The following is a 27499-nucleotide window of genomic DNA, read 5'->3' as shown; positions in this document are numbered from 1 at the left end:
CCTTACCTTTTGAGTAGCTTCATATCTTTATCATCCACTAAGCACTGTGCTATTTGTTTGAAGGGTTCTGAGCTGTACAGAGCCCGGTTATACCGTGAAGTCCCCGGTATATTTCGGGGTCCATATCCGATCCTTGATCATTCCAGCATGGCTTTTGTTCGTCGTTTTTAATTATTCAAGATTTCTGGTTTCACAGCACTCCCTACTTGTGCACAGCTTAGAGTCCCGATTTTTATGTCCTATAGACGATTAGAACACAGGCTCTTAGACGCGTACACACAAATATCTCTCGCAACCCTTTTTTACGTCTATATAGTACCAGATATAGACCATCCTGATGTTGGGCCTTTAGAATCCTAATGCTCTTGTCTTTAAGTCTTTCAGAGAAGAGCTTGTTGCACTGCATCTTCTTGCTTGTCAACTGCCGGGGAAGGGGACTCAAGTGGGGCAGATCGTGGAGTGGGCCCAGCACCCTCAAGGAACGTTGCTTCCCTTACCGGCTCTGGTAAATTTCTGGGCCTTCTCTCTTACCCCACGCACGCGCCAACTTCCTCTTCGCACCTTTCCTTTTTGGCTCTCAACGTGCCCACTCCAATTAACTCTTTCAACTCCAAGTCACTCAACCTAGCTTGCAAGCTGCCTTTACAGACTCATTCATTCATCGCAAACACGTCACAGAGAGATTCGGCAAATGCGACACATGAAAACAAAGTCATGTCAGAGCCGGAGCCTGCACCTCAAAGGCCCGGCATCTTGCACGGCATCAACGCGCCATTGAGTAGTGCCCTCAGAGGAGAGCTATACCAAGCTATCGAGGCTCTTTACGCGGTCGGTGGGCCCGACACGTCCCACGCGATTAGTTCAGAGACAGAAAGCCATCCCACTACAACAGATCAACGCCAGCAACCAGCCTCCAGTCATGCACTAGATTCTGCATACGGTCGGCTCTCGGAGATTTTGAAGCACTGGGACTCTAGGATTCAGGACCGATCCCTATCACGTCAATATGCTGTCTACCACTTCCACGCCCCGAAAAATGCCGCCGAGTTCGAGAGTTGGGTCATGGGGCAGAACATGTCTGCTGCTGACTCTTCCCTCATGGCTCGTCTCATCGACCTGTGCCCTCGGCTAGGATTTGAGGTGCTTCCAGTGGTCATGAAATATACAGGAGCCCACTGCCAATACCAAGCTTGGATTTCCTCCCAGCAAGACAGCAACGCCGGGCTGCAAGCCTTTGAGCAGAACGGCTTCTGGCAGGTCAATCAGCACGTCACCCACTCACCCAGTATCCAGTATTTTGGCAAATTTGACGAGCTTACGCTTGCCGAAACCATTGATTGCCATGAGGGCAATGTGCTAGATGAGAGGAACATCCTCTGGGAAAGGGCCCGCCGTTCAATCTTCTCATGGGGATGGCCCTATGAGGAGCGGGCATTTGACGACGAGCGAAAATACCGTGAGGCAAACCCTCAGTGGTACCAAAACATTGTCCCAGGCACTAGTGGTGATATAGGATATTACTTCGCACCGGTAAGTTCGAGGCGACCAGCCATCACGGTGTTTGTGATTGCATTCTGACTATTCATAGGCAATCATCATTACACCTCTCCGAAAGCAACTAGACTTTGTCAACATGGCCGATCAGACCCAGCTTGCTGGAAACCTCTGGCGCTATCTCCTGCGGCAATGCAAAGGATCTTCAGAGTCAGCATTCTACTTTGGAGCGCTCAGGTCTCTTTGTCACTTTGTTTGGCCTCAACGAGGGAACGAGTTATCAGAGACAAGGATCCTCGGCCTGCGACTTACAAACCGTGAAGATCTCATTGACAAGATGGACCCCGGTCTTATGGGTGACCTTATTCTAGCTTCACTGATTTTCAAAGACCATCAGCTTTTCCAGAATCTCGTCGCCAACATCCGATCTGCGCCGATTGTAGACTACAATTGCATATGCCAAAATGCGACCTCCTATGGCTACTCGGCAGCCGATGCTCTTTTTGAGTAAGTTGGAAATTTCCAATCACAAACCTTGACTAACAAAAGCTTAGGCTCCGACATTTTCTGTTCGAGGGCAACAACTTCTTGCAAGTTGCTAGCATAGTCGACAAGCTCCCTGCATGCTCTGAGGCCAACATTTCGAGCGAAAACACCCAGGGACTGGGGATCATGGCTTTCAGAATGCTGGAAGCCCCTCTTTCAGCTAGCCATGGCCGGGTTGTAGTGAACCTCTTGAAGTTGTTCAAGGAGTTTGGCAAGTGGAGAGACACGTAAGCACATTTTCCATTCTCTGATTTCTTCGCATACTAATGATCGACAGGATGAACGAAGTTGTGAGCCGACTTGGAGACATGCCAAAGCAGAGTCAATTCATATTTGGAATGTTCAACAGACTCTTTGAGGTGGCAAAGAGAGACAACCTGCCCCTTGACCAAGTTGCCGAGTTTTATGAGAGGCATGCAGGAGTGCCAGTCGCATCACGGACGCTATGGAAGATCGAGAACTTGGTCAGCAATACCCACAAAGAGCAAAGCACTGAAGCAAAGGCTGCTCGGCAGGCTTGGTGCGTTGCTGAACCAACGGAAGAACTTCTTAACGGCCTTTCAAAGCCGGGCCCGGCGAGTCACACAATGATCGCTGGACTGCTCCGAAATCTTGATCGTCTAGGTATGGATGATCAAGTATCCGATCTCGCAAACCACATTGCCCAGCATGTTACCGAGATTGAGCTTATCCATTTGGCACCTCTCTGGCTACCACTGCTCAGGACTCTCCAGGACGTGGTGGACCCCGATAAGCCGGCGTACCAGCGCCTCTTTCAGGCCATCTTTGAGTATTACGAGAGCGCAGTCTTTGAGGACGTCTCAGGGCGGATCGAGCGGGAGCCGAGGTCGATATCCCCAATGGCCGAATGTTGCCGCCACTGCAGGACCCTGGACTCTTTCTTGGAGCAACCAAGTTGGAAAACGATTCACTTAGTGAAGCCGAGGGCGATCGTGGATCACATCAAAGAACAGCTCAAAAAGCAAGATAAACCCATCAAAATAGCCATCTACGGTAAGAACGAGGCTAGTCTGACGATGCAACTTGTCAAATTTTCGCTTGTTAACGAAAGAATCCGTACAAGTGGAGCATTGAGGAGACAGGAGGCAACCAGAGCTGTCCATCAATTTGACCCAGATGTTCTGCTGTTGTTCCTTGGAGACAAGGGCAACATTATGTGGAAGCTTGCAGACGCGGAGTCGCAAGGGCCTCCCACGAACACAGCCGCAGAGCCTTCAGCTTCTTCGTCGCCGCCTCGAAGAAGTCACCAAGGATCCTCAACCAGAGATGAATTGCCCTCGCATGACAATGCGCTTCGCAACCAGGCAACGCCAAAGACAGAGAGCATGGACATAGCGGGCATTGTGAAGCCAGAGCCTTCGTCTGCTGGCGTTTCAGCAGCTAGGCGGTCAGGTCACAGGGATATCAGAGACAGGTTTGGCGCGAGCGTCAAAAAGGAGAAGCCAACAACCACTCCAAATAGTAGCAGCCAACATGGTATACCCGTCTCCAACAGCACCTCGACGAGAGATCGACTCAAGAACTTGGGCAGGATTAAGCTCGAGTCTACGCCCAAGTTCGACGATGAATCGACGGCTCGACTCCGGGCGAAACTAGACCAGAGCCTGACGCCAAGAGAGACACCTCGGAGCGGCAACGTCAATAGATTCGAATCCAGCGTGTCGAGAACGCGGAACCCGTTGGCCCCGTTCGGAGGGGCGGCTCGAGAAACGAACCCGTGTCTTCGTTCAACAGACGAGCCGGCTTAACGGGGGGGTCTACGTCGTCGCTTCAAAGCACGCCCAACGATCCCTCCAAAACCCCGCGGTTGGATGCCATGTTAGGTGGCCCTACGCCTAGGCCTACACCACGTCTGAATGCTTTAGCAGGAGGTACCTCCAGTAGCACAAGTCGACTAGGCCTCGGGTTCAGAGCAAGAAGCCCCTCAAGCAGTCCGTCACCAGCTACCGGCAGCAGCGACCAGCCAGACTACACGGCGGCGATTCTGGACGCGGAACGCTCCAAGAAGCGTCGGACCGGCTCGTCATGGGAGGTGCGGACGGCCTCGGATAATGTCGTGGGCTCAGGCACCGCGTCCTCTGCCGCAAACAGGTCGCGGTTCAGCAGACTAGTCGACGCGAGTAAACAGGATAATCCAAGGCTCACTTCCCTTATGAACGAGAAGAGCCCCCCAGGTTCGCGCAGCGCGGTTGGAGGAACGAGGGCCACGTCGAGCGCTCTGACACCACGGTCTCATAATGTGAGGCCGGGACAGAGTCGCATTTCCGGCACGATTTCTCGCAAGAGACAGATGGAGGACAATGCCGACGATGAGGTTATTGACCTCTGCGGCGACGATGGTTCTTTTCTCGGAGGACATCTGGGAGGATCCTACGGAGGAAGCAAGAGGGTGAAGACGACTCCGGTCTTCAATCTTCTTGACGATGACCCTTTTGGCGAGGATTAATAGGAAAGGGTTGGTATTCGTTTCTTTTGGCATGAGCTCAGCGCGTTGGGGCATCGGTGAGCATTTACTTCACTGGACATGGCTTGGTGAATTTCCATTGGCAAAAGAGGTTTTCATTTCCTGAATTGACAGGATGGGACGGTAATTACGGGAGGGCGTTTGACCAAGGCCTATTTTGCTTCTTCTGCCTCGGAGGGGCGTATATAGGCAAAAAAGCACGATACCCATCACAATAGACGTTATAGAATCGAAAATGGAAGGCTCTTTTCCTCCTTCACTTTAGAAAAGGGAAGACTGTTGATCATGAATCATTTGTATGACTTTGTCATTACTACGCTTTAAAGCACTGCTTTCCCTCCTGCGTGCCCTGCTTTTGGGGGGTAGCTTCCATGTCAAACCGAGAGAGCTCACATCACATAGAGAAGATCCGTGTCTAGGCGAGGATTAGCATAAACATTCAAATATGGACACGAAGAACACAGCAGTGGGACGCGGCTTACCGATCGGGTGACTGCTTGAGAGCTGGGGCAGCTGGGTGTACTTTTCCTCCAGGACATCGCGAATGCTGTTGAGCAGCTCGACGTAGCTTTGTTGAGGGTTCTTCTTAAGAGCCGTGATGAAAGCATATGACATGGCGCCCGTGGCTTGGTTCGCAATGGTAGCGTCGGCACTAGAAAACAACGTTGTTAGATCTTTCAAGTCTCTCTCTCTCTGCCTCCTCCCAAGCACGATGGATAAAAACTCACGATGTCTGACTGTCCTTGCTGCCGGACCACATGATGACGTCGGCGGGAGAGGTACGGGTATCCTTTGTCTTCTCATAGGCGTCGTCGCCGGCGATGGCGCGCTTGCCGAAGCTAAAGATGGAGCTCGCGACACCACCAAGGTCGCCCGAAGTGTAAGCCGAGAATGCCTTGAGCAGTCCCTGGCCGGCCTCCTTGGCCAGGTTGGGCTCCTTGAGGACGCCCTTGGTGGAGTAGATGTAGGGCAGGTCCAGGGCGGAACCGGAGTGGCAAGAGTCGAAGATGGCCGTCAGTCTCACGCCGGGCTGGAGGGGTCGGACCATGACGAGGTGCATCTCGTCGTCGACAATGTGGCCGGCTTCCTTATAGTCGACCGGGTAAATGACCTCATCGAAGCCGTCATCTTCATCGCCATCAAGATCCTCAGTCTGGCCTCCGTGGCCTGAGTAGTGGAAGAACAAAGAGTCATTTGGCTGTGCGCCCTGGACGAGCCAGTGCATGGCTCGGAGGATATTGTTCTTCGTGGGCTGGCCCATGGCTTGCTGCTGATCATCGGTGAGAATAACCATGTCTTCACGCTTATAGTTGTACTTCTCTACAAGGAAGGCCGATAGGTTCTTAACGTCGTTGATGCAGCCGCGCAGCTCACCATCCTGGCCAAAGTAGTTGATGCCGATGAGGAGTGCTTTCCTCTTACCCTGACAAGTGGAGTACTGGAAGCTGTAGCCATCGGGAGCGCCGTGGCCGAACTGCTGGGCGCCTGAAGGCGGGGGAGGGGGTGCGTTTCGGTTGCCGTGAGCCCAGTCGTTGGAGTTCACCGTTGGCATATCTGAGATGAATCAGTACTCATGAGACTCGAAGAAGCGAGGCGTGTGATACTCACTGGGTCTTCCCTGGTGTCCGGAATTGACAGGGTAGCCGTATACGTCGAGGCCCGGAGGCGGAGGGTGGGAAGGGGGTGCATACCTTCCGATGTAGCCCTGGTCCGGGTGCGGGTTGGGCGGTGCTTGGTTATAGCCGTAGCCACCCTGGCCCGGAGGGGGACCGGGAGGCGGGTTGTAGCCGCCGCCACCGCCGCCGCCGTAGCCTCCGTGGTGCGAGGGAGGGGGCCGGGGGGAGGTTGATATCCGCCGTAGCCGCCGCCTCCTCCCCCTCCTCCTCCTCCTTGGTGACCTCCATAACCTCCCTGCTGGTGGTGTCCACCACCATAGCCTCCTCCACCATAACCACCGCCGCCGCCGCCGTAGCCGTGCTGTCCTGGGTAGCCAGACATGTTGCCGAGTCAATTGACGCTGTGCTTGTGCAGGGTGAAGAGTGTTGTGCAAGACGTGTTTTGGTTTACACAGGCTTCGCTGGAACAGAGGTGAGTTGGGTTGTGAGTGAGATGAGGTGGTGTCCCCGGAAAGGGCGGGGTGAGGGGCAAACCCACTATGAGCGAATAAGCTGTGTTCAAAACAAGCCTTTGTTATTGAAATGGAGACTTCCCGGCAAGCCAGGGAAGGTGCGAGTTCTACAGAGGAGGGTCTGAAGAGCTGCAGAAGTTCGGACTCGGAAGGTAAAGAGTTGATATGAATGGAATGCGAAGGGTGTTAAGAAAGATTGTGGGGTTCCAGTTGGGTGAGATGCGAGAGCGATGCGCAGAGAAACGGGTGGTCGGATTGGGGACAGCCAGGAGGAGGGGTCCGTCAGGTACCTACCTTGCCAAGGTCTTTGAACGGTAGCGCGGCACTGCGGGAAGCTCCTGCTCACATCAGAGCTGGGAGGGAAGCGTGGATTTTGGCAGCTTAGGTACCTTAGCACTTGGGTTGAGATGGGAAAGGGATGGGCTCGGATGGAGGTGCAACGGGCGAGGCAGCCCAGGATGAGACGTCTTGAGGTCAGAGTGGTGGGGTTGGAGGGGGGAGCTTGGAGGGGAGGAGAGGGGCGGTAAGTGGAAACTGAACTGAATGGAAGGTGAAAGGGAGGAGGCCTCGGTTACACTTGCACAAAAGGCGCGACGTTTTGTCTGTTTCTGGGCAAGTGTTTGGGGTTTTCAGCTGAGATTCACGCCGGCCTCCAGAAGAGAAAGAAGGAGTTCCAGAAACTTATTCCACATCATCTGATCATCGATTCTAATCTGGGAGGTTCAGGTGCTCTTACACTTTCTCTCGCGTGTTCGAGATAAGTCCCAGTCTCTCACGTCTTGCTCCGGGCTACAAAGCCAACCGTCATGATGAATTGCCGAGCTTGTCGCCTGGTCCTGCTGCGGAGCGTGGGAGGGCTCCGGATGCGAGGCACACACCGTTGGTCAAATCCAACGACAAGCAACAGTCGGGATGCCTCCAAGGCTGATACAGATGGCCCATGACTCAATGGGTGGCTACTCCTGGGCTCAGTGGGAGGAAGAAGTCCAAGCCACGCTGGAATGCAGGTCTCAGGAAATCATTGCCGATGAGCCCAATTGCCGGTTGAAGTGAGGTGAACTCGATACATCACCATGCCCAATCATGACATATACTACCAAGACCACCTTATTTGAATGGAGCAGGGGGTTAGCGAGGTGCATAATAGTCTGTTAGGTATGGTTCGCGCCAGACTCTCCATCATCCGCCAAGACCAAGCGGCTGTCAGTTCCTCCCCTTCCCGCGGACGGCAGTAGGAGAAGGGACGACATGCCCAGACCTGGTCTGACGGGAAGAGAGAGCGGAAGGCGGAGGGATCGCTGCCCTGCGCTTCTCTGCAACTCTACCCACGCAAGTCTGCATCCTATCGTTTGTACATATGTCTGTCTGATGTTGCCACCCACCCCCAAGCCCGGAATCCAATTCAAAGCACCGGGACAGGACCTACCGTAGAAACTCGAGCAACTCGAACTTGCGCTAGCCCGTGCCAGCCCTGCTAGCGGCCCACACTAAGCCCTTTCGAGGGATCAGTTTTATCCGATTATATAATCGACTAAACCGTATACGGAAGGCGGTAAGTGATTATTTTCCATTTTTTACTCCTACCCAACTGCCCACTTCCACCGATTACATCACCGATTTGACCACCAATTATACTGTCAATTATACCTCCAATTACACCTCCACCACGGGCCTCGTCGACGTGCCCACGATGCCCTCACGACGGGCCCTTGCCGAGAAGGATTCGAATACGGCAAAAGTGCCAATTACACCTCCAGCAGCTAAGCGCCGCGGGCCTGCTCCTACCCCCATCAAAGACCGGAAATATACACCGCGAAGTGGCCCAATCAAGCGCCGCCAGCACCACTATACCCACGATACCAAAGTCAACGTCCTGATGTTTTTAGAGCATCACCGCGTGAGGAAGCTCGACGAAGAGTCGATTTGCCCCCCGAGGCTGCGCCAGGGCGAGACCGAGCTCCCAGGGATATACAGACGTCCCACATACCAGGAAGCCGCAGATTGGTTCAAAGTCCCTCGAAGCACGGTTATCTCCTGGTATCAGAACCGCGAGTCAATCGTCAATCGGTCCTCCAACTACGCCTACCACCCTCAGTGGCCAGAGCTCGAGACAGCGCTATACGGCGCCTTCCGCCAGCGACGAAGTGAGGGAAAGCTCGTTAGTACCAGTTGGTTCAAAAGGACCGCTAAGCGGATTTTCGCCCAGCAGAACCCGAACAGCAAACATCTTTTTATTTTTTCCCCCGGTTGGTTTCGTGGCTTCCAGAATCGTATGAGAATTACCCGACGTCGACTTACCAAACAGGCAACGAAGTTACCCACTGAGTACTTCAAAGTTGTCAACAGCTTTCTTTCCTTTATCCGACGAGTTAATCAAATGGCCCTGGCTAAGGTGAAGCGGTCTAACGTCGGAGATTTACTCGGAAGTCCAGCCCGTCGATTTCCTAACTCGCGAATTCTCAACCTCGACGAGACCCCAGTTCCTTTCGAATACCTAGACGGTTACACATACGACGACGTCGGGGCCAAAACCGTGGCTGGCAAGAGCGACCGCAGCGGTTGGGGCAAGCGGCAGGCCACATTAATACTCTACATCTTCGCCGACGGCATACAACGAATTAAACCGAAAATAATATTCCACGGCAAGCCCGCAGAGGAAGGGGGTCAATTATGGAAAAAAGAGGGCCTATTATACGCAGAAGGAGTGACAGTTGAGTTCAACAAGACTGCCTACAACAATGAGTACTTGTTCAAAAGATGGATTGAAGAGGAATTGGTAGCGCTGACTAAGGGAGACGAGTACCTATTGGTAATGGATGTCGCTTCCTTCCATAAGACAGATTCCATCCTTGCGCTATTACGTCAGCACCACATCACACCCTGCCTCATACCGCCAGGGACCACTTCCCTCCTCCAACCTCTCGATACCGCAGTCAATAAGCCCTTCAAGCAGTGGCTTTCAGAAGCAACCGACGCTTACGTACTCGACGAGGAAGAAAAAGCGCTGAATAAGCAGGAGGAGCTCAAGTGGGAGACGGGTATGAAGAGAATAATGGTCACCAAAACAGTCGAGACGGCAGCCGCTAAATTGGCCCACGAGAAGGGCTCAATGGTCAGCCAGGCCTTCCTGCAGTGCGGAATATCTATTCGGCCCGATGGCAGCCAGGTCGACGAGATCCGGATCAAAGACGTGCCCGCCGAGGCCATCGATTACACTGGGTGGGAGCTCTTCGACGTAGAAGCCCACATTGAGCAGGAGACGCTGCAAGAGGAGATTCCAGACTTCGCTGTTCTGAACGACGGGTTAGAGTACATTTTCACAGCAGAGGAAGTCCGTGATGGCATCAATGGGCAGTTCGTCGACCCGACAGTCCAACCGCCGTATGAATAGGGGCCCGTTGGAGGCAGTGGGCCAGGGGACAGTCAGGGGCTCGGTTGCTTACGTACGACTGCTTCCAATTGACACTTTTGCCCTTTTTGCCAATTCGACGAGAAAAGCTCAAAACCGACGAGAAAGCCAAAATAATTATTGAATTATATCAATTGTGGGTCCGGCCTCGACGGCGAGCTCTCATTGGTCAGATCGATCGAAATGTTAACCTACGCCAAAAATAGGTGGCGGCCGCATTTAACCACTTTAGGCAGTATTACGATTCTGCCATAGCGCTAGCAGGGCTGGCACGGGCTAGCGCAAGTTCAGTTGCTCGAGTTTCTACGGTAATCCTTTTTGAGCAACGGCGATGTGGATGTGGCCGCGTACGCTTGCAGGTCCGCGGGCGGAAATAGACTCAGATGCCAAGACTTTCCCAGGCCATGCAGGCGCTAGATGGTGCTGTAGGGCAGCCTGGCGTCATACCTCACATGCTGGTGGTGATCAGGGTGCACAGGGTATCTACACTACCTACCTTAGCATCTTAGGTACTCCGTATCATGTCCAGTATGGCAGTTTCTTAGGTAAGGCAGTTTTTGCACAGGTAAGGTACAACATGTAGGTGTCTCAACGATGCAGGTTCAGCTGGCAGACATCTGTCAACCTTACCACACTTTGGGTCTTTGGGTCTTTGGGTCTTTGGCGTCGCAGCCTGGAACTGGATCTGGACCGGGCTTGATGTTGCTACAACTGACTAAAATAAAGTAATACGAAGCTAGGGACGGAGCAAACCAGCATCAGCTCAGTCTCAAGCCAGGGCTGCCAGAGGGATGGCACGCTGCTTCTCGGTATCGGCATCCAGCCCATCGGCATCCATGTGCAGGTACCTTGCTCTTCACAGCAAAAAACAGGTGGGAGCAAGGTAGCCCAGCACTAAAAATGTAGAACCATTCAATCAGGCTGAGGCCAGGCGAGAGAACGAGGGGCTACCATTCCTCGACTCTTGTTTTTCTCCCCTCCCACCTATTACCTTGCCTACCTTGCCCTCCTGCCTTGAATCTTCACTCCAACGTCAACACACGATTCTTCTTGCTCGTCGCGCGCCATCACCTATAAGAAACGACCTACGCATTAGACTATACTTTTCGCCAATCGTCCGGAAGCTCGCCGTAGCTTCGTCAACATACCTAATCCGTCCACGACACACGCTCGTTTCTCGACCCCGCAGAACTCAAAAATGGTGCGTTTTCAGTCGCGACCCATGATGCTGCCCCTCACGTCGCAGCTCCGATATAGCTTTCTCTTCGCCAGCATCACAAGACTAACATTTTGACTTCAATCACCATGTAGGCTCCTCCACCCTACGGCCTCACTGAGGAGCAGTACAAAGACTACAAGCAGGTCTTTTCCATCTTTGTAAGTTGCAAGAACCCTGCCTCCCACGTGCCTACCCCGACAATGGCATTATTGTGCATTGTTCTCCTTGGGATGAACTCCTCGCTGACAGTGGTGTTTCTTCCCTGACAGGATCGCGATGGCACCGGTGAGTACTCCCGACTCAACGCGCACAACAGCCCTGCGCTGCCCATACCGAACCAAACTGCCAGGCTTGCCATTTTCCACTGGATTATCAGCTCAACCAGCTAACTAGGGTTGCGTCTCTAGGCGCCATCAACGCGGAGGAGTTCCAGATTGCCATGCAATCTCTTGGTCTGAACCCCAGCATCAAGGAGGTCAACGAGCTCATCGCCGAGGTCGACCCCAACAACGACGGTGGAATTGATTTCGAAGGTGCGCCCGAATGTTCAGCCGTGGCGCGACTGGAAACACAGTCGCCATGGCCTTTGCTGTAGCATACCTGATCCTCCGCGGCTAACAACGAGTGTAGAATTCCTTCAACTCATGAGCGAGGCACCTGCGCCGTCAAGCAAAGACTCGGACACCAACACCGAGCTCGTCGCAGCCTTCAAGGTCTTTGACAAGGACAACAGCGGCTCAGTCTCGCCTTCGGAACTGCGCCAGGTGCTGCTGTCTCTCGGTCAGCGCGCCACCGACGAGGAGATTGAGGAGATGATCAGAGGGGCCGATCTCGACGGCAACGGTTCTATTGATTGTAAGCAACTCCAAAGCTCCAAAGCTCTGAATCCGTACCCATGCCGCGATCGCATCACTACGGCCGTCGCGTCCCTCGCCCACCGGAATGGCCCTGCATCACCAGCCCCATTCGCATTTCGCTTGCCACCCCGCCCCCACTCAATGTTTCTTTAATTAGCACCATCACTTTCGGAGGATTGCAGCTGACATTGCACTTGCAAAAACACAACAGATCAAGAATTCGTCCAGCTCATGGCTCCGAAGGATCCCAAGAAGTAGGAACAAGAATCTGGAAACGCAAGCAGCAGCAGCAGGAGCAGGAGCAGTGACAAACGGTTTGGCGGGGCGATCTTTCTTTGATTTTGGGTCCAATGGGTGGGGGGAAGGGGAAAAGCACATACACTGCCGCCTTGATACCCTTTCCTCATAAGGCACAGTGAGAGAGGATGGGTATGGGTGCTTTGAAAGTGGAGGAAAACGACTTGGCAATACACATCACAATCACACACATGACACAATAAATGCAAGACATTGATTGACAGCTTTTGACACAGATTCTTTCACACATTTTCACAATTGGCCCTGCCTGATACAGAAAACATTTGACAGATGGGTGGGTTCTTTTTTCCGTGTATTTACTCTGCTAATGACTGAGGTGATCTTCTTACGTCAAAGTTCCTCCTCCTCACCAAGCAAAAAGTCCGAAAAACCTCCTATCCCAGAAACGACAAGGAAATGAGCGAAACGCAATCGCCATGTGGGGTAATCGTGAGAGCAAGAATGTCTCTCAATGCTCAAGTGAACAAACTAACGTGAGGTTGTGTGAATGGGGGTAAAAGAAGGCCGCATCGCAAAGAAAGGGGGGAAGTTAGGAAGGAGAGAAAGAAAGCAATCCGTCTTTCTGCCGAGTTAAACAACCTCCCCGTTCCACCCATTCCCCCATTCCGTTTCCCGTTCTCCAAATAAAGGCCGTGATCGCGTTCGGGGGTTTGGTATCTTTGTGTTGTTGTAAGTTTGTTTTTGTTGCTTTGGTCGCACTCGGTATCAATCGCTTTGTTCGGATGTTGCTGCTCTTTTCTCCTTTTCGTCTGCTTGGCGTGTTACACGTGTGCTTGTGTGTGTGTGTGCTCTCGTGTGGTGGATTAGAAGCAGCAGGTCAGGCACTCGAGGCAGCACTCGCAGGTCTCTCCGCAGAGCCAGCAGCAGCAGAGAGTGGCGATGCTGTATTTTTGCGAGGTCAGTATTTGTCTTGTAGAGTAGGCCTTGCGCGCGCGCGCATGGTGGTCGCAAGGCTGGATGGAGGTGGGACTTACCAGCCGTAGAGGCAGCCCTTGTCATCCTTCTTCTCCTCCTGGGGAGGGGGAGCCTGGCCCTGGGGAGGGTAGTACATCTAATAGGTCGGCATCAGTATGAAGCGTTCGCAAATCGAAGGGACGGTATTTGGATTGAACTTACGGGCTGCTGGCCGGGAGGAGGGTAGCCCTGGGGAGGGTAGCCGCCCTGGGGAGGCGGGGGAGAGCCGTAGTAGGGCCTTGAAGAAGAAGAAGAAGAGGACTTGTCAGTTTTTGAGGGTTCTTGTGAGGATTGGGAAAGGTGAGGCTGGCTTTACTGGTCCAGCCAGGCCCATCCGAGTGAAGAAGGAAGGCGAGCGCGGGCACGCTGGAGGTGATGAGGGCTGAGAGAACTTACTGCTGCTGGGGAGGGTATTGAGACATGATGGCTTGTTGATTAGAAAGGTTGTGATTATCAACGAAAGGAAGAAATTGACGATTTGCGAATGGCGGCGCAAAAGTGAGGAATGGAAAAAATAGAGGAAAGAGAGTGAAGGTTGCAAGTTGAAAGGTGCAAGGGGTTGCGCGGAAGTGGTGCGTGGGATGTGAAGGAAGGAAGTAAGTAGGTGTGGGATAGGTGAGATGAGATGAGATGGGGCGTGGGTTATGTCTCCCGTCGGTCACAATCCAATCCCAATGTTTATTCCAGGTGGTGCTGCTGCTGGGATCATACCTCGTCGAGGCGCAGGACACAACCTCGGAGGCTCAGCGTGAACTGATTGAGTGGCTCTCTCTTGGTCTTGCTCGCTCGCTCCCGGGTTCATGTGTCCGGCGATTCGCTGACAGCTACACATAGTACACGCGCGTTACGTGTAAGATACGGTATATCCGTACGGAATACCCATCTAACCCATTCGCACCAAGAAACGCTACGCCTCAGACATTTGCCGTCCATCCTTGGACATCCCGGGAACCCAGTCTTGCCAGTGAATAACGCGGAAAGGGTTCACTCAACCTGGAAGGGTCCCTTCTCGTCCTCCCCGTGTGGCCCCCCTCTTCTGCTCATTATGTTCCCATTTGGTCCAACCGTATCTTGGTTGGATCATGGATGGTCCCCCCTTGTGTCTCCTTAAGAAAGGGTCCTGTTCTCGGGCCCGCGGATCGCTGTTCACGCGCAAAGGGTTCCAGTTCCTGTATTGGTTCCAGTCGCATCAACCCAATGCCAGCCATGTGGCTGATGGTCCAATGCTAGTCAGGAAAGGCAAGGTATCCGTAAACCACAAAGAGGAGGGGACCAAGGATGTCAGCACTCAACGGAAGGAGCGAAGGAAGTTGGAGCGACGATGAGCAACCGAAAAGAAAAAGAGGGTCTCGGCCGGGATGCCGGGCTCTCGGCAGTGGCATCTGGTGGTAAAGTTTCTGGGCATTCACACATGGGATAGGGAGTCGCCGTTGCATAAGTTGATAGGGCGGAGCAGGGGAGCAGGGGGTATGATCACCACTGGTTGTTTAATTCGATAGTGTCCGTATGTGTTCTCAGAGTCAGGACTCTGATCGTTCGCTTGGTTTTGTACAAATATAAACCGTTTGGTGGCTGTACAATTTCGGTATCCCGCCCATGAAGACCGGATGTGGAAAGAGAAGCCACCGGTGCGGCGGTACCAATCTTTTCTTCCCTTCAACGGTCATACCGATTGTGTTAGTAGTGAATCACGGTGTTATGTGTTTCTTTTTTTTTTTTCCTTGCGCCGTCTTTGAACGGGACAAGGCTCTGGGGTGGATATGACGGCACCAAAAGACCGCAAAGCCAAGAAGCCAAGGTTTTCCTTCCCTCTTGGCAAGCGTACGCGTCCACCGTCCAAAAGCGTTAGGACATCTGCAGCTCCTCAGCTCCTCAAGCTCGGCACGGCGGTTTGGCGAACAAATGGGCAGTCTCACACTCACCCAGTGGGTGGTGGTGACTGTCAAGACCCATTGCCGAGCCCGTTGGGACGGCACGAACGGGGGGACCTGGATGAGGCACTGATACACTGTTGTTCTTTCTTCCTCTGAGAAGATGGGGGCACCAGACCCCTGAAAACCCACCATCTGGTCAGTCATATGAACAACAGACCGCAGCGGACATAAAGGAGGGCGATGCTCATGCGGTTTCCTCGTTTTGATTGAGGACGATGTTTTGTGTCATCGCTGTGGCTGTGGTTTGATACCACACAAGAGCCATATGACTCGTTTTCTTTTCTTGTTTCTTTCTTCTCTGACTTGTTTACCTGCAGAAGCAGCAAGTCAGCCCACTCAATCATTTCCTTTGCTTTGCATGGGATTACCCCCCGTATCTGTACAAGCAAGGCGATTCTGCATCCTGCAGATGCGTTTATGAAGACGTCCAAGACGGTCGGTATATGCAAAGAGATGGCTTTACAGTAAAAAGGCAAGGTCCAAGGAAAGACATGACACGGTGACACCTCTTTCTTTAGCTTTTTGGCTGGTATTTTTGCCATAGGCGGTTAGACCCAACCGTTTTTTCTCATTGGCACGTTAATTAATAGGGTAGAACCTTCGATTTGCAGGGAAGAGAGCTTCAGGTGGGAGGGCCTTTCACCTTAGTTCCAGTGGAAACTAGGCCAGATTGGGGTCCGGAAACGCCATGTTTAAACCGGTCGGGTGGAGAGCGGCGGACAGGGCGGAGCGCGGGTGCGGCAGGCGGCAGGAGCAAAGTCAGCAACAGGTCGAGTTCGAGACGTGCTTCAAGTTTATGTTTCTCTGGCCTGCCACTTCACCTCCTGCTGCTGATCAGCCTGTTCTCACTCACTCGCACACCCACACACGCACATGCAATGACTTGGTGATCTGCCTATCTCTACTCCGTAGGTACACTATCTTGGTACCTCAACTCTCACTGAGAGCTCTGGGACCTCAGGATAAGGTAGGGGCCGACGGAGCCCCATGTTGGACCCCTGCCTACGGATATTCTTTTGGTACCGGATAGGTTGCCCTGGACCCCTGGCCTGGCGCCCGCCCTACCAGGTCTGCAGAGCTCTGCAGCAGATGTGTGCCAATCACTTGTCTCGCTCAATCAGGTGTTTCTCCAGATACCCTCCTCTCTCTCAGACTCTCACCTGGCACTTGCCACAATGCGATCTCCGTGGTCCTCTTACTTCCCACACTTCCCCGCCAGCGAGCACCTCATCCACCGTACCTGGCAACATGGCCCGCATCATGATACGTATCACGATACGGGAAATGGCCATTCTAGTTGTATGTGGAATTGCAACTGCTAATAAGTAGTATACTCAGTATTCCAGGAGATAGATCGTTAGCTTGAGGCCTCCTACCAGACCACATTCGGATAGACGGCAGATGGAGCCGAGTGAATTGAAACTTCATCGAGCCGTTACGATCACCCGGTGGCCTCAGCCAAATAAGCTCCAGGGCGGTTGTTTTCATTCACTGAATCACCCATGGATCACTGCGACTCTCGTCCAAAGTCTGAGGTGAAGATGGGAGGGATCCTGAAGCAGACACCACTCCGTACGGAGTACCTCTACCTGAGCTGCGACGGGACAGGCAGCTTTCGTCCAACGATCAACGGCCCGTTCCTTCTCTCACTGGCCCAATCTTTGGTCTGCGGCCTGATGATTGAAGTGTGAGGTCGGGTATGAGGTCTGAGGTGTGAGGTGTCAAAGGTCGGGTTGTCTTCGAAGCTCGGCTCGCTGGACAATCTGCGCCGGGAGGGAACCCATCGGAGCCCTCACACAAGTACGCCGCACCAGGGCAGGCAGGAGCGCCTCATTCACCTCACACCCGACTTCACCTGCCTTACCTCAGGTATTACAGGCTTACAGGTATTCGTAAAGACGCCTCACACACTTATTCACGCGCCCGCCCGCACGCCCAAAACCCACGCCCACGTCTCGCACCCCAGAATTAACCTGCGAAGCATCCTGTGATCCACTCGTACCGCTGTCGCCTTCCGCAGACACTGCAGTACAAGTGCCCAAAAGTCTTGTCCGAGGACACCAAAGGCATCTCGCGTGGACCGCCTACCAACCCGACCGGGTGCCCATCTCGTCAAATCTCCTTGGCTTCCCCATCCCGCTTTCCTCGCTTGGAACCTTCCCGTTGCCCGCCCGCCGCATCTCCTCTTTCTCTACCTTTACTCCGTACCTTACGGATACTGCTCATCTCCAAGGGCTCCCTCCTTGACCGCCCATCAGAATAAAAGGAAAAGGGCTGACGAAGCGTGCCACGCTGTTCAAACACGTTATTGCCCCTCTCGCAGCTCTTTTCTCGGCCTTCTGCCGTCTCTTCCGTCCCTCTCTCTCAGCTCTGCGCTGTTCCTACCTTACCTCACACCAACTCACCTCACATACGGATATCCCACTTGCGTTACCTGAGAGATACTCCGTACCAAGTCTACCAACCTTGCTCTACTACCTGACAGCCTAACCGAACAACCGAACCGAAAGAGTAACCATGTCTTTCTTCAAGAAGCTCACCAAGGAGTTTGAGGAGCTCAAAACCTCCTTCTCCGACGACAAGCCTGCCGAGAAGAAGGACGATCAGCACCAACAGTACCAGCAGCAGCAACAGCAGCAACAGCACCAGCACCAGCAGCCTCAGACCGGTGAGTAAAAAAGATATTTCCCCCGTCAATCTCTCCTCTTACTGCCTGTTACACCAAAACAAACGAGGGGAAAGAGGACAAGGTCTCCAGATTTGTTGTTGTTGAACAGTCATAAATCATGTACACGTCCCTCATACCTTGTCACTATAACCCTGCCTATTTCATCGTCTTCCCTTGACCGAGCCATCATCTGTCCTCTCGACCTCCCGATATCATCTAGACCCCAACAGATCTACCATCGTCGTTGCGTTAAGGTTACTGACTCGCGCTTCTATTGAACCAGGCGAACGCGGCTTCGGTGATCACCCGCAGCAGCAACAATACGGCGGCTACGGTAGCGGCGCTCCTCCCTCCAACTACCCTTACCCCTCGCAGGCACAGCCTCAATCGGGCCCGGACCACGGTTACGGCGGCCAGCCCAGCTACGCCCAGACGCCGCCTCCGGCTCCCCAGTCTGCCGCGCCCCCCATGGCCGCTCCATCCGTCTCCAGCGGCTGGTTGGTCCAGTGGGACACCAACAACAACCGCTGGTTCTATGTTGACCAGAGCACCGGCCGTTCCCAGTGGGAGCACCCGTCCCCTCCTACCGGTGGCCAGGGCGGCTCCTCCTACGCCCCGCCTCCCGTTCCCCCCCACCCTTCCTCCGACACTAGAGGCTTCGGCGACCAGGGTCACGGCTACGGCTCACCCGCTCCCCAGTACGGCGGTGCTCCCGCTCCCTACGGAGGCAACCCCAGCTACGGCGGTTCTCCCGCCCCCTATGGCCAGCCTCAGTACGGCGGCGCTCCCGCTCCTTACGGCCAGGCTCCCTACGGCCAGGACTCGTACGCTCAGCAGCAGGGCCAGAACCCGTACGGCACCAAGGACAAGGAGAAGAAGAGCAGCAGCAGCGGTATGCTCCTTGGAGCAGCCGGTGGTCTCGCTGTCGGTGCCGTTGGTGGCGCGTTGATTGCCAACGCCCTCGGTAAGTCCACCTCTTTTAAGGTGCTTCGCGATGTGTCATTTGCGCTTCACTCTTATTTTGAGATTAAACCACTAACAGTTACTACGCAGACGACTCTGATGATGAGCACAAGGCCGCGGCTGCCCCCGCAGCCCAGCCCCAGTACGGAGGTTACCAGGACCCCTACAACGACCCCTACAACCAGCCTCCTGCCGTGCTCCCTGCTACTGACGCGGATGGCTCCTCCGTCTCTTCCAGTGATCGTGAGGAGGTCCAGGAGGCCAGAGAGGAGTACGAGAAGGCTCTCGCCGACGCCGCGGACTCGGATGCCAGCAGTAGCGACCACGAGCGCCTTGAGGAGGCTAGAGAAGAGTACGAAGAGGCGTACGAGGAGGTTTACGAGGATTAGACGCAGCATCCCGGGCAACTTTGAACCTGGAGTTTGCGTGCGGTCAGAGTGTCAAATTGGAACTGCGAAACTTGCTATGACGACTTGACGACATAAACATGATGGCTCAGCATTGCGTGGCAGTTGTGACGGCCTCGAGAGGGAGGATAGAGCACGGCTTGGTGGGTTTCGGGGACACAATCGTTCGTTTACCTTTTTCCATAGCTGGCGAGATTCATAGCCCCTTGAAATTCAAACGCGAGACGCAAGTGTTGGTCTCTGTGTAGTTCATTCGATAAGGAGTAATACCCAACCATGTGAGACAAATCGATGGATGTAGAGTCGATAGAAGGTCGTAACGATGTGGAGGGGGGGATCTAAGGGCAAGCGGACCTCGACTTCCTCTTGCCTCCTTGACGATGGCTGCTGAAAAGGTTCAATAGACTGGCTATACTCTGAACAGAGTGACTACAGAGATGGAGATCAGTCCGTCTCGCGACCCTGACGCGGATATCGCGTCGCCCTTGCCCCCTTGGAGAGCCTCGGTCGAAAGATGATGCCAAACTAGTGCATCACTACAGACCAGGGCAAACCGCGATGATGGGTCGGGAGAGGGGGCTGATCGATAACGCAGGGAGAAGGATATGCCACAGGCGCGTATCCGTACCTGACTTGAGTACTCACACAATACTGTTGGTTCCTGTTGGTTCCTGACTGGAAGCGCACTTAGCCGAAGAGACAGACGGGGGAGGTGTGGTGGACAAGAGAAAATGTCTCAGTCATCCCTTGGATCATCGGCGCGATGGCCGGCGTACAAGACATGAGGTACGGAGTATCTTGCACTGTATCGATCATGTTTACCTTTGTAGGGGGGGCGTGGGCGGACTACGAAGTCGTGACCTGTAGGGTTCGCGCTTTCCAGCGGCGGCGTCGGCCTCGTCGCCGAAGGCGTATTGCTTTTTCTACAGTTGTTAGGTATCCGTACCTACTCTGTGGCCGGAAGATCGCGAGGGTTCCCAGGACGCGGGTGATGATTGACGCTGCTGCTGCTGCGCTTCACCCCGGATTCGCGAGACATGCATACGTGTGATGCTAACTCTGTTGAGAAAAGCTCCTTCTCTGCATTTGCATTCACAGCTCGAGCTATGCTGTACTCTACTTTTTTCAAGTTTCTTTTTCTTGTTCTTCTTCTGTGCGACCATGTATCCCGTAAATGATAGAGTAGGGCTTGCTAAGGAGTGGGCAGAAGATCCAAGGTGGCGAGCTAAGGTAAGTACTCTGCTACTACCAGTATAGTTGAGCAAGATCGCGTTTGGGGGGGGGTGTGAGATGCGATGAGATGTGATGTAAGTGAAGAAAGAAGAAAGTAGCCTGCGATTTGAGAGTTGAGACAATGCTGGAGAGATGTTTATCTTGGTTATCATGATGCGCGTTTCCGCGTACGGGATTGCCGATGTTCTGCGAGGTTGAGAGAGAACGTGATTTGAGTTGATGGTGAGGTTCGACTTACACGCTTATACACACACGCATCATACTGCTCACTCACTCACTCACGCGGTCATGAAATAAACGACCTCACGCTTTGACTAGTCACACTTCCCGCTCTCACAACTCGGACTCGGCTCAAATTCAGCTATAACGCTCGAGGTCACGTACTGAGCCCACCAGGCGACCTGAAAAGATGAATGAACGGTGGCAGGGTGCCTGCCTGCCCTCCAGAGAAGGCCATCCCAGGGCCCCAGGCCAGCCGTCCAGGCCTTTGAGAGGGGGCACACCCCACGGCCGATTCAGGCACATCGTCAAGCCGATAGGTTCAGCTGGCGCGGATGGAGGGGGGACGGCGGGGGTGGAAGGGTTCGCACTATCAGTATCAGTATCCCATCCCGCCCGATCCCGTCCCACACCCATGTTCCCTTGCCCTGAAAAAAGAGTTCATCTGGGCTCGTTTCAGAGGTTGGGGACCGCGGTGGTTGGTTTGGTTTAGTACGCCGTACAGGCCACACCCCGGGCGGGATGTTCAGGAACGGGATAACTATCGATAACACCAGCCACCCCTTGCGTCCCTGCAATCGCTACTGATTCCTGCTTCCAGTCGCTGTTTGTCCTGACATGTTGGTCTTCTTGTCTCAGGGTTAGAGAGTGAAGTTTGCCTGGGTTTGATTAGAGCCCGTTTGTAATTGTGCGGATTGTAGTTGAGGTGGCCAAGGTAAGGTAGTGAACGTCCTGGAGAAGCGGAGACTGAGTGAGATGAGAGATGAGAGTGAGAGCGAGAGAGAAAGGGAGAGCGCCGTATCCGGACGGATACCTAGTGTTGTGACTTGGGAATGGCGGGGGAAAGCGCTAGGTCCCCGCCCAACACGCAAACCAGCCACCCACCTGCCACCATACCTTGGAGCAACGATCACGACACAGGGCGGGAAGATCCACCGCGCTACCGAAAACAACTATCGCAATCTGTATCCGTACCTGGCGATAGTAATAATGCGGAAAGGGAGGCTGGGGCGGGGGCGGGGGAGGGAAACACAGAAGCAGCTGCGCAACAGCGCGTTGCGCGACTGGGCAATATTGTATTCCAACTTGTCGCGTGAATGAGGGTCTGGCATCAAGTTCGGTACAGATAGCGAGGTATCAAAGAACATGCAAAGCTGAGCGCCGTCTGAGCGACCACGAGCCAACGGCGCGGGGCTTAACGTGACAGCTACCTTTGACAGCTCCAAGTGCGACAATACAGAACGGGTAGCTAGTGTAGTCGTAAGGCTAGTCCCCGACGAGAGGCTCTTTTCGTCGAAGCTCTTTCCCATCTACCTTGGACGGGAATGCGATGGTGGCAGCCAACAAGGACGTACGTGACAGACATACGCATGCGGACTTGGATGTCACGGCTGCATGTGTGAGACTAATACATGGCGTTCGTGATATCACCCAGAGGGCAGCGGGCGCTTGCACACCATGTAAATGTAAATGTTGCAAAAGAGACTTCCATCTCTATTGTAGCGGATCCGAGTCACAGGAATGTAGAGTGCGTCAAGGTTTTGAGTGTTGTTAGTGTCTTGTATTTGGGCCTCTCTGTAATAAGGCGCATGAGGCGACAGGATATCTCGCTCAATGAGATTCTGATGACCTATTCTGGTAGATAAGGTGTGCTCTCGAGTAACGTAGCACACGTGAGAAGAGAAGATAAAGCCAACATGTTCCAACTCGAAAGCTAATTCCAAGCTCGAGATCAAGCGCGAGATGAGGCGCTGAACAACCGCTCCTAAAATTGTCCCACAAAAGCCGTTTCCGGGCTCTAACCGTTGGGTACTTGTAAACGCCACATTCGAACCCAAAGACAAATGAAAAAGCAAACTATCGACGATGACGCCAGAGTCGGAGTCAATCACCGCCAGGTGCCGTGGAGGTTGGCCCTGCGGCTACTCCTCCGAGGTCCCTTGAGGCCGACGTCGCCCTGCACCATGAGGCTCTTCCATCGCCGTGATAGGCAGTTCCGGTCTTTGCCCAAACTGCGTGCGCAGTCCTGCCATTCCGTCTTAGAGAGCTTCAGCTTCTCCAGCACGAGCTCAACGAGCATCCTATCCTCCTCGACGCTCCACCGCTCTCCATCGGCTTCGACCTCCACATTCTGTGTGTCTTCCGCCACCATGCTGTTCTGGTTCATGTTCACACCGTCGCCGTTGAGGAGGTGCAATGTATGATAGTCGGAACGCTCGAGGCCGAGAGGAATCACCTCTGGTGCGATGCGCGCGCGTTTGGGTGTGGATGGGTTGGACGGGATGAGGTTGTCGTTGGTGGCTTCGAAAGACTGACGCTGAGATGAGATGTCGAGGTCGCTCTCGACATCCTCGTCCGTAAGAAGACCGTCCTCGCGACCCGTCTCGTCATCTGCCGCGCGGCGGCGCTTGTTCACGCCTCGTGGCGGCGCGCGCTTTGCGATGCGCTTGCGTGGGAGGTGATCGTTGTTGATGGCGCCATCTTGCTTTGCGCGCGAGCGCAAGCGCAGCTTGTGAGGAGCAGGCGCGTGGGCGAGAGGCGGCGTAGGAAGCTGGGATGGCGTGGGGAGGTATTGTTGCTGCGCGTCATACGAGAGAGCGGCGCTGGGGATGGTCTGGTGCTGAGGCGATGAAAGGAGGGCTTGGAGGGAGCGGCAGCTGTCCAATATGTGGCCGAAGCCGCTGCTGGTTGACAGCGTGGGAGGGCTCGAAGGAGGCGATGCGAAGAGAGATGCCTGGAGGCGGGTGAGGGGCGGCTGCGACGTGTCGCATGAAAAGGCGGATGGCATAAGCATCTTGAGAGATTCGGTGGGTGGTTGAGGTATGCGCGCGGGGATTATTGGGTGTCGCGCGATGCGAGCGATGCAATGACGAGTTGATGAGGTTGATTGGTATGCGACGGAAAGACTTTTGCGACTGTGCGCGAGTATGCGACGGGAGAGAAAGCGAGGAGGCTTGGAATGCGCCGGTGGACTGTAGGGGGCGGACGAAGGGGTCTTAAGGGCGAGGATATTAGGGTGATAAGTGTTTCAATATTGAATCACAGGGTCGTCTTGTTTTCTGCAATGAGGGAGAGAAATGCGGGTGAAGTAATAATGTGTGCGAGAGTTGTGGTGTGTCGGTGAGGAAGTTTGGGCGGGAGACGGGAGGGTGGAAGGAAGGGAAAGTGTAGGTAGTTTAGCTGGCTGGGACCTGGATGGCGGCAGAGTGGCAGGTGGCAGATGGGATGGCGGAGGACTGAAAGGCTCATGGGCCCTTGGGGGGGAGGACTAATATGTCTGGCAAGGGCGAAAATGGGCTTTCTTAGTGCGCTGGAGTCAAGAGTGGACCATCTGACAAGGGTCCGTCCACTGGCTGGGGCACTGGGGCCCTGGGGGTGTGGGTGCGCAAACTGCATGCTGCTGCAAATACTTTGGGCCGTGGTCGCTCTGGTGTGGGTATCACAGTGTTTAGAAAAAACTCCAGCAACCTGTGTCCCGATGCGCAGCTCTCATTCACTGTCCGGTACGTACCGCCTTTCGCCAGGGATTTTAATGGAAGTGGAAAGCAAGAGGGGTCTGAGCTTTTCATTCAGACCGACCCTTCCGTTACGTCGCTCTTTCTCTCCTCTGTCCAACGTCAATGTCGTAGGTACCTACCTAGCTTGTGTCATATAACTTCTTTCTGCCTTGGGTTCTAGCATGAGGTAACGTATCTTGCCTCAAAGATATGAGGTAAGCAGCCCATGGCATTCGTACTTTGTACATCAGTCATAGCCCTAAAAGACACGAGGCAACTGGTATGCGGTTGATGGTGGTGGTGATGATGATGATGATGATGGAAGCACCCGAAACAGTCTGCAGTATCCGTACATACACACCATCAGCACTGTTGGTACGGTCGAGGTAGCCCTTATGGACGAATAGCTGGGCAGGCCACGCGAATAGGTACGCCATCGCGACTTCTCCCAACCTGTCTCGTAGGGCCCATCTTGTGTGTCTCAACCGCCTCGGGCGGTACCTCGAGTCTGGGACGGCAGCGTTGCTTCTTCCCTTTCAACCATCACCCTCCCTCCCACACCTCTTTTTTCCGTCCCTCACCGACCTGCAGTAGCTCGCCTCTCACCTTCGGGCCTGCACCATCCCTCGTCCCTCGCCCATCTGCAAGGGTCAATTCGCAATAGCAAAGGAACTCACCATCGATCTCCCCTCCCCCTTCTTGGCCCTTTTGTTTTTTGCGACTCTGATCTCTTGTCACACCTGCTCCCGATTAAAGTCAATACTCTGTCCTGCCGGCTCTTTTGTTGCTCCTTGCTTCTTCCTATTTGTCTCGTCAATCTTACCCCCTTCTCCGTCTCTACTTCGAAGTGTCTCTCCTCCGGTTCATGCAAGGTGATCGCAAGACTAAGGCACAAGACCATTCATCTTTATTGTCTCTGCTTCATCTCGCCCCCATCCCCTCCTTTGCCCAATTAACAACCTTTGAGTCCATTAACGATCAGACAGCATCCATCTCCCTGGGCTTCTCCGGCCGAGAGCAAACCTGCAAGACATGCGAGACATCCTCTCCCACGGGATTTGCCTCCTCTGCCTTACCTCGCTCATGACACCCATCTACCTCAGCTAAGGCTCCCCGTTCTATTGGGAGGCGTAAGAATGTAGAGAAAATCTACTCTTCCCCTTTGGGCTTACTGCGTTCGCTCAGACTTTATCGCTAAGGAGCCGCGGCTCGCGCCCTCCCTTCTGTCAAACTCCCACACAATAGGACACACGGACGGCCGACCAACATAGCAGTCTCTGTAGAGCCTAGCTCGAGTCAGGGCTCCCACACTCTTCGACTTTCGAGGCGCCTATTGTTTCTAACACCGACAGACTTGCAATCAATTCGGCCCTGCAAGATTGCCTACTGTCAATCGAGACTCCATCCGCCCTCACGTCTGTCTTACTTTGCTGCGACTGCTTCAAAATTTATATCGAAGATGAGCAAATGACTTTATATGATTACCATCGAGAGTATCCGAAGGTGAAAGCGCTTGTACTCCCCTAGCTAGGCTGCGGAGGGAAAACGTGCTGCTCATGCCGTGCCACTTACCAATTAGCAATCACCGTCTAACACTTCCATTAAGAGACTGTTGAGGTGTCAGGAATTCACAAAGAAAATGGGCTTAGGGCTTCAGCGGCTTCCGTCTGTGCTCCCTCCAGCTGTCGTCACATTCTCCAGGTCTCGATTCGAGCGATCCATGGGAGCCATACTCGTCGTCTTTGGCCACATGTTCCGATCGGACCCCAACCACATCATATCTCTCTAATTCCGGATACCACCTTCTTCCGGCTTCGAAGACCGTAATCAAATTTTCAGAGGCCTACCGGATTCCTCCTGAAGCTTGTTCTGCGTCGTATGGTTTTCTGTACAGAGTACCTGCTAGACGACGAAATACTCAGTCACACATACTGTGCCCGAAGCCTCCCATGTAAGGTGTGGACAAGATAACGCATAACTCGAAAGTGATCTGGGCCATGAAAGTCGGTTCACTGCTTCCGAAACGCCCGCCTCTCATGTCACCGTCAAACGATCTCATGACCCCCATCTTTGTGATGCGAGACCATCCTCAGGGTAGCCACGGGGTATTTCATGAGCGCGTGAGATGGCGGTGTGGTGGTAGTATTCTTAGTGGTGGTGGCTTTCAATCTCACGTTGTGACGATGAGCGGCGCACCACCACATGGGTTCGACATGCTGTCGAGCTCCGCATGCCAGGCGCCCTGGACACAAAGAGGGGCTGTCTTTAATGGCTTGCATCAGAAACGTGGGTAAACCCGCTCTATCAAGCCCCGCCTCTTCCAACTTTCGCGATTGCGACAAGGGCACTCTCTCAGTCTCCCACTCGCTCTCAACGACTGTCGAAAAGCGAAATCGGAAGTCCCAGAAAAAGGTCAATCGATGGCTTTCTCTAGCCCAAGTACATGGGCAACGCCAAATTCAGAATCGTCAAAGATTGACCGAACCATCGAATCTAGCTTCAGCCGGCTTCAACACTTGCATAAAGGTGAGCGCGGCAGGTGAGCGGTGAAGGAGAACGACTACACCGAGAAAAGGAAAAGAAATCCCGCGATTGCCGCCGTGACTCAGCCAGCAGGGCATTGCGCCACAAACGACTTTGGAAGAAAGCACAAAATGTCCTCGTTCAGAGTCGAAAGAGAGGTGGGCGGTGCCCGTTGCGAAACTTTGCAATGCGGTCGGCGCGTCGTCGCGAGCCGCACGCGTTTGACGCGTCTGACACGTCTCCATCAGCGGGGTCGCGTTTAATTGATTGCAGCTCCCATTGACGAATCAGCGAGCTCTCTACGGGGCATGGCCCTCGCCATTGGCCGAATGTTCTCAAACCGTTTCACCCGACACAGTGCGCCAGTTCTCTTCCGGTGGATCCCTGCTAGGTACGTACCCGCCTCATCCAACGTCACTCGTCGACTTTTTCTTCAACTCCCACAGACAGACAGAATCGTGTATCCGTACTTCGAAACGTGGTCCACGTCCGATTCGTGAGAAAGGAGTCCACCATCCTGTTTCGAGAAAAGGCTTCTGGGCCCGGCCTCCTGCGGAGTCACCTTCTAGGACTGGACACTTGGACAGAGAGAGGTGGGCATGACAAATGCCCCGTTCGTCCCGTCCATGTTGTGCGCAAATTCTG

General features: G+C 53.9%; 6 protein-coding genes across 6 annotated transcripts; 3 read left to right on the top strand and 3 right to left on the bottom strand.

The window, feature by feature from the left end:
* Positions 1–147: 147 nt before the first annotated feature.
* Positions 148–4507, top strand: BDP55DRAFT_630449 (uncharacterized protein; the record flags this gene model as incomplete). Its single annotated transcript, XM_060572148.1, has 6 exons — positions 148–156; positions 385–1530; positions 1589–2001; positions 2049–2267; positions 2318–3748; positions 3796–4507. 6 exons carry the CDS (start codon positions 148–150, stop codon positions 4505–4507), a joined length of 3930 nt encoding a protein of 1309 aa, XP_060431509.1.
* A 185-nt stretch (positions 4508–4692) lies between these two features.
* On the bottom strand, positions 4693–6523 carry BDP55DRAFT_740345 (caspase domain-containing protein; the record flags this gene model as incomplete). The annotated part of the gene is made up of 5 exons (XM_060580414.1): positions 4693–4940; positions 5008–5177; positions 5254–6079; positions 6134–6337; positions 6424–6523. 5 exons carry the CDS (start codon positions 6521–6523, stop codon positions 4915–4917), a joined length of 1326 nt encoding a protein of 441 aa, XP_060431508.1. The 3' UTR covers positions 4693–4914.
* A 4503-nt stretch (positions 6524–11026) lies between these two features.
* Positions 11027–12561, top strand: BDP55DRAFT_87481 (uncharacterized protein). The gene is made up of 6 exons (XM_060581287.1): positions 11027–11263; positions 11374–11439; positions 11551–11566; positions 11689–11814; positions 11912–12136; positions 12350–12561. The coding sequence occupies exons 1-6, from the start codon at positions 11261–11263 to the stop codon at positions 12394–12396; spliced, it is 483 nt and encodes a 160-aa protein (XP_060431507.1). The 5' UTR covers positions 11027–11260; the 3' UTR covers positions 12397–12561.
* A 698-nt stretch (positions 12562–13259) lies between these two features.
* BDP55DRAFT_727209 (uncharacterized protein) lies at positions 13260–13832 on the bottom strand (the record flags this gene model as incomplete). Its single annotated transcript, XM_060579267.1, has 4 exons — positions 13260–13338; positions 13431–13507; positions 13573–13648; positions 13807–13832. The coding sequence occupies 4 exons, from the start codon at positions 13830–13832 to the stop codon at positions 13260–13262; spliced, it is 258 nt and encodes an 85-aa protein (XP_060431506.1).
* A 4029-nt stretch (positions 13833–17861) lies between these two features.
* BDP55DRAFT_727208 (uncharacterized protein) lies at positions 17862–19364 on the top strand (the record flags this gene model as incomplete). The annotated part of the gene is made up of 3 exons (XM_060579266.1): positions 17862–18012; positions 18296–18976; positions 19066–19364. 3 exons carry the CDS (start codon positions 17862–17864, stop codon positions 19362–19364), a joined length of 1131 nt encoding a protein of 376 aa, XP_060431505.1.
* A 3013-nt stretch (positions 19365–22377) lies between these two features.
* On the bottom strand, positions 22378–24068 carry BDP55DRAFT_659536 (uncharacterized protein). The gene has a single exon (XM_060574553.1). It carries the CDS (start codon positions 23626–23628, stop codon positions 22723–22725), a length of 906 nt encoding a protein of 301 aa, XP_060431504.1. The 5' UTR covers positions 23629–24068; the 3' UTR covers positions 22378–22722.
* Between the last annotated feature and the right edge of the window lie 3431 nt (positions 24069–27499).

Source organism: Colletotrichum godetiae, assembly GCF_030913485.1.
Source record: "Colletotrichum godetiae strain CBS 193.32 chromosome Unknown BDP55scaffold_14, whole genome shotgun sequence".
Lineage (NCBI taxonomy): Eukaryota > Fungi > Ascomycota > Sordariomycetes > Glomerellales > Glomerellaceae > Colletotrichum > Colletotrichum godetiae.
Note: the sequence above shows the minus strand (reverse complement) of the source record. Positions and strands in the feature narration are given on the sequence as shown.

Excerpts from the sequence above, each read along its gene's own strand:
- BDP55DRAFT_87481 (XM_060581287.1), top strand. Across the intron at positions 11,815-11,911 it reads CGGTGGAATTGATTTCGAAG|AATTCCTTCAACTCATGAGC; the intron begins GTGCGCCCGAAT and ends CAACGAGTGTAG. Across the intron at positions 12,137-12,349 it reads CGGCAACGGTTCTATTGATT|ATCAAGAATTCGTCCAGCTC; the intron begins GTAAGCAACTCC and ends AAAACACAACAG.
- BDP55DRAFT_659536 (XM_060574553.1), bottom strand. The coding sequence starts at position 23,628 with ATGCTTATGCCATCCGCCTTTTCATGCGACACGTCGCAGCCGCCCCTC.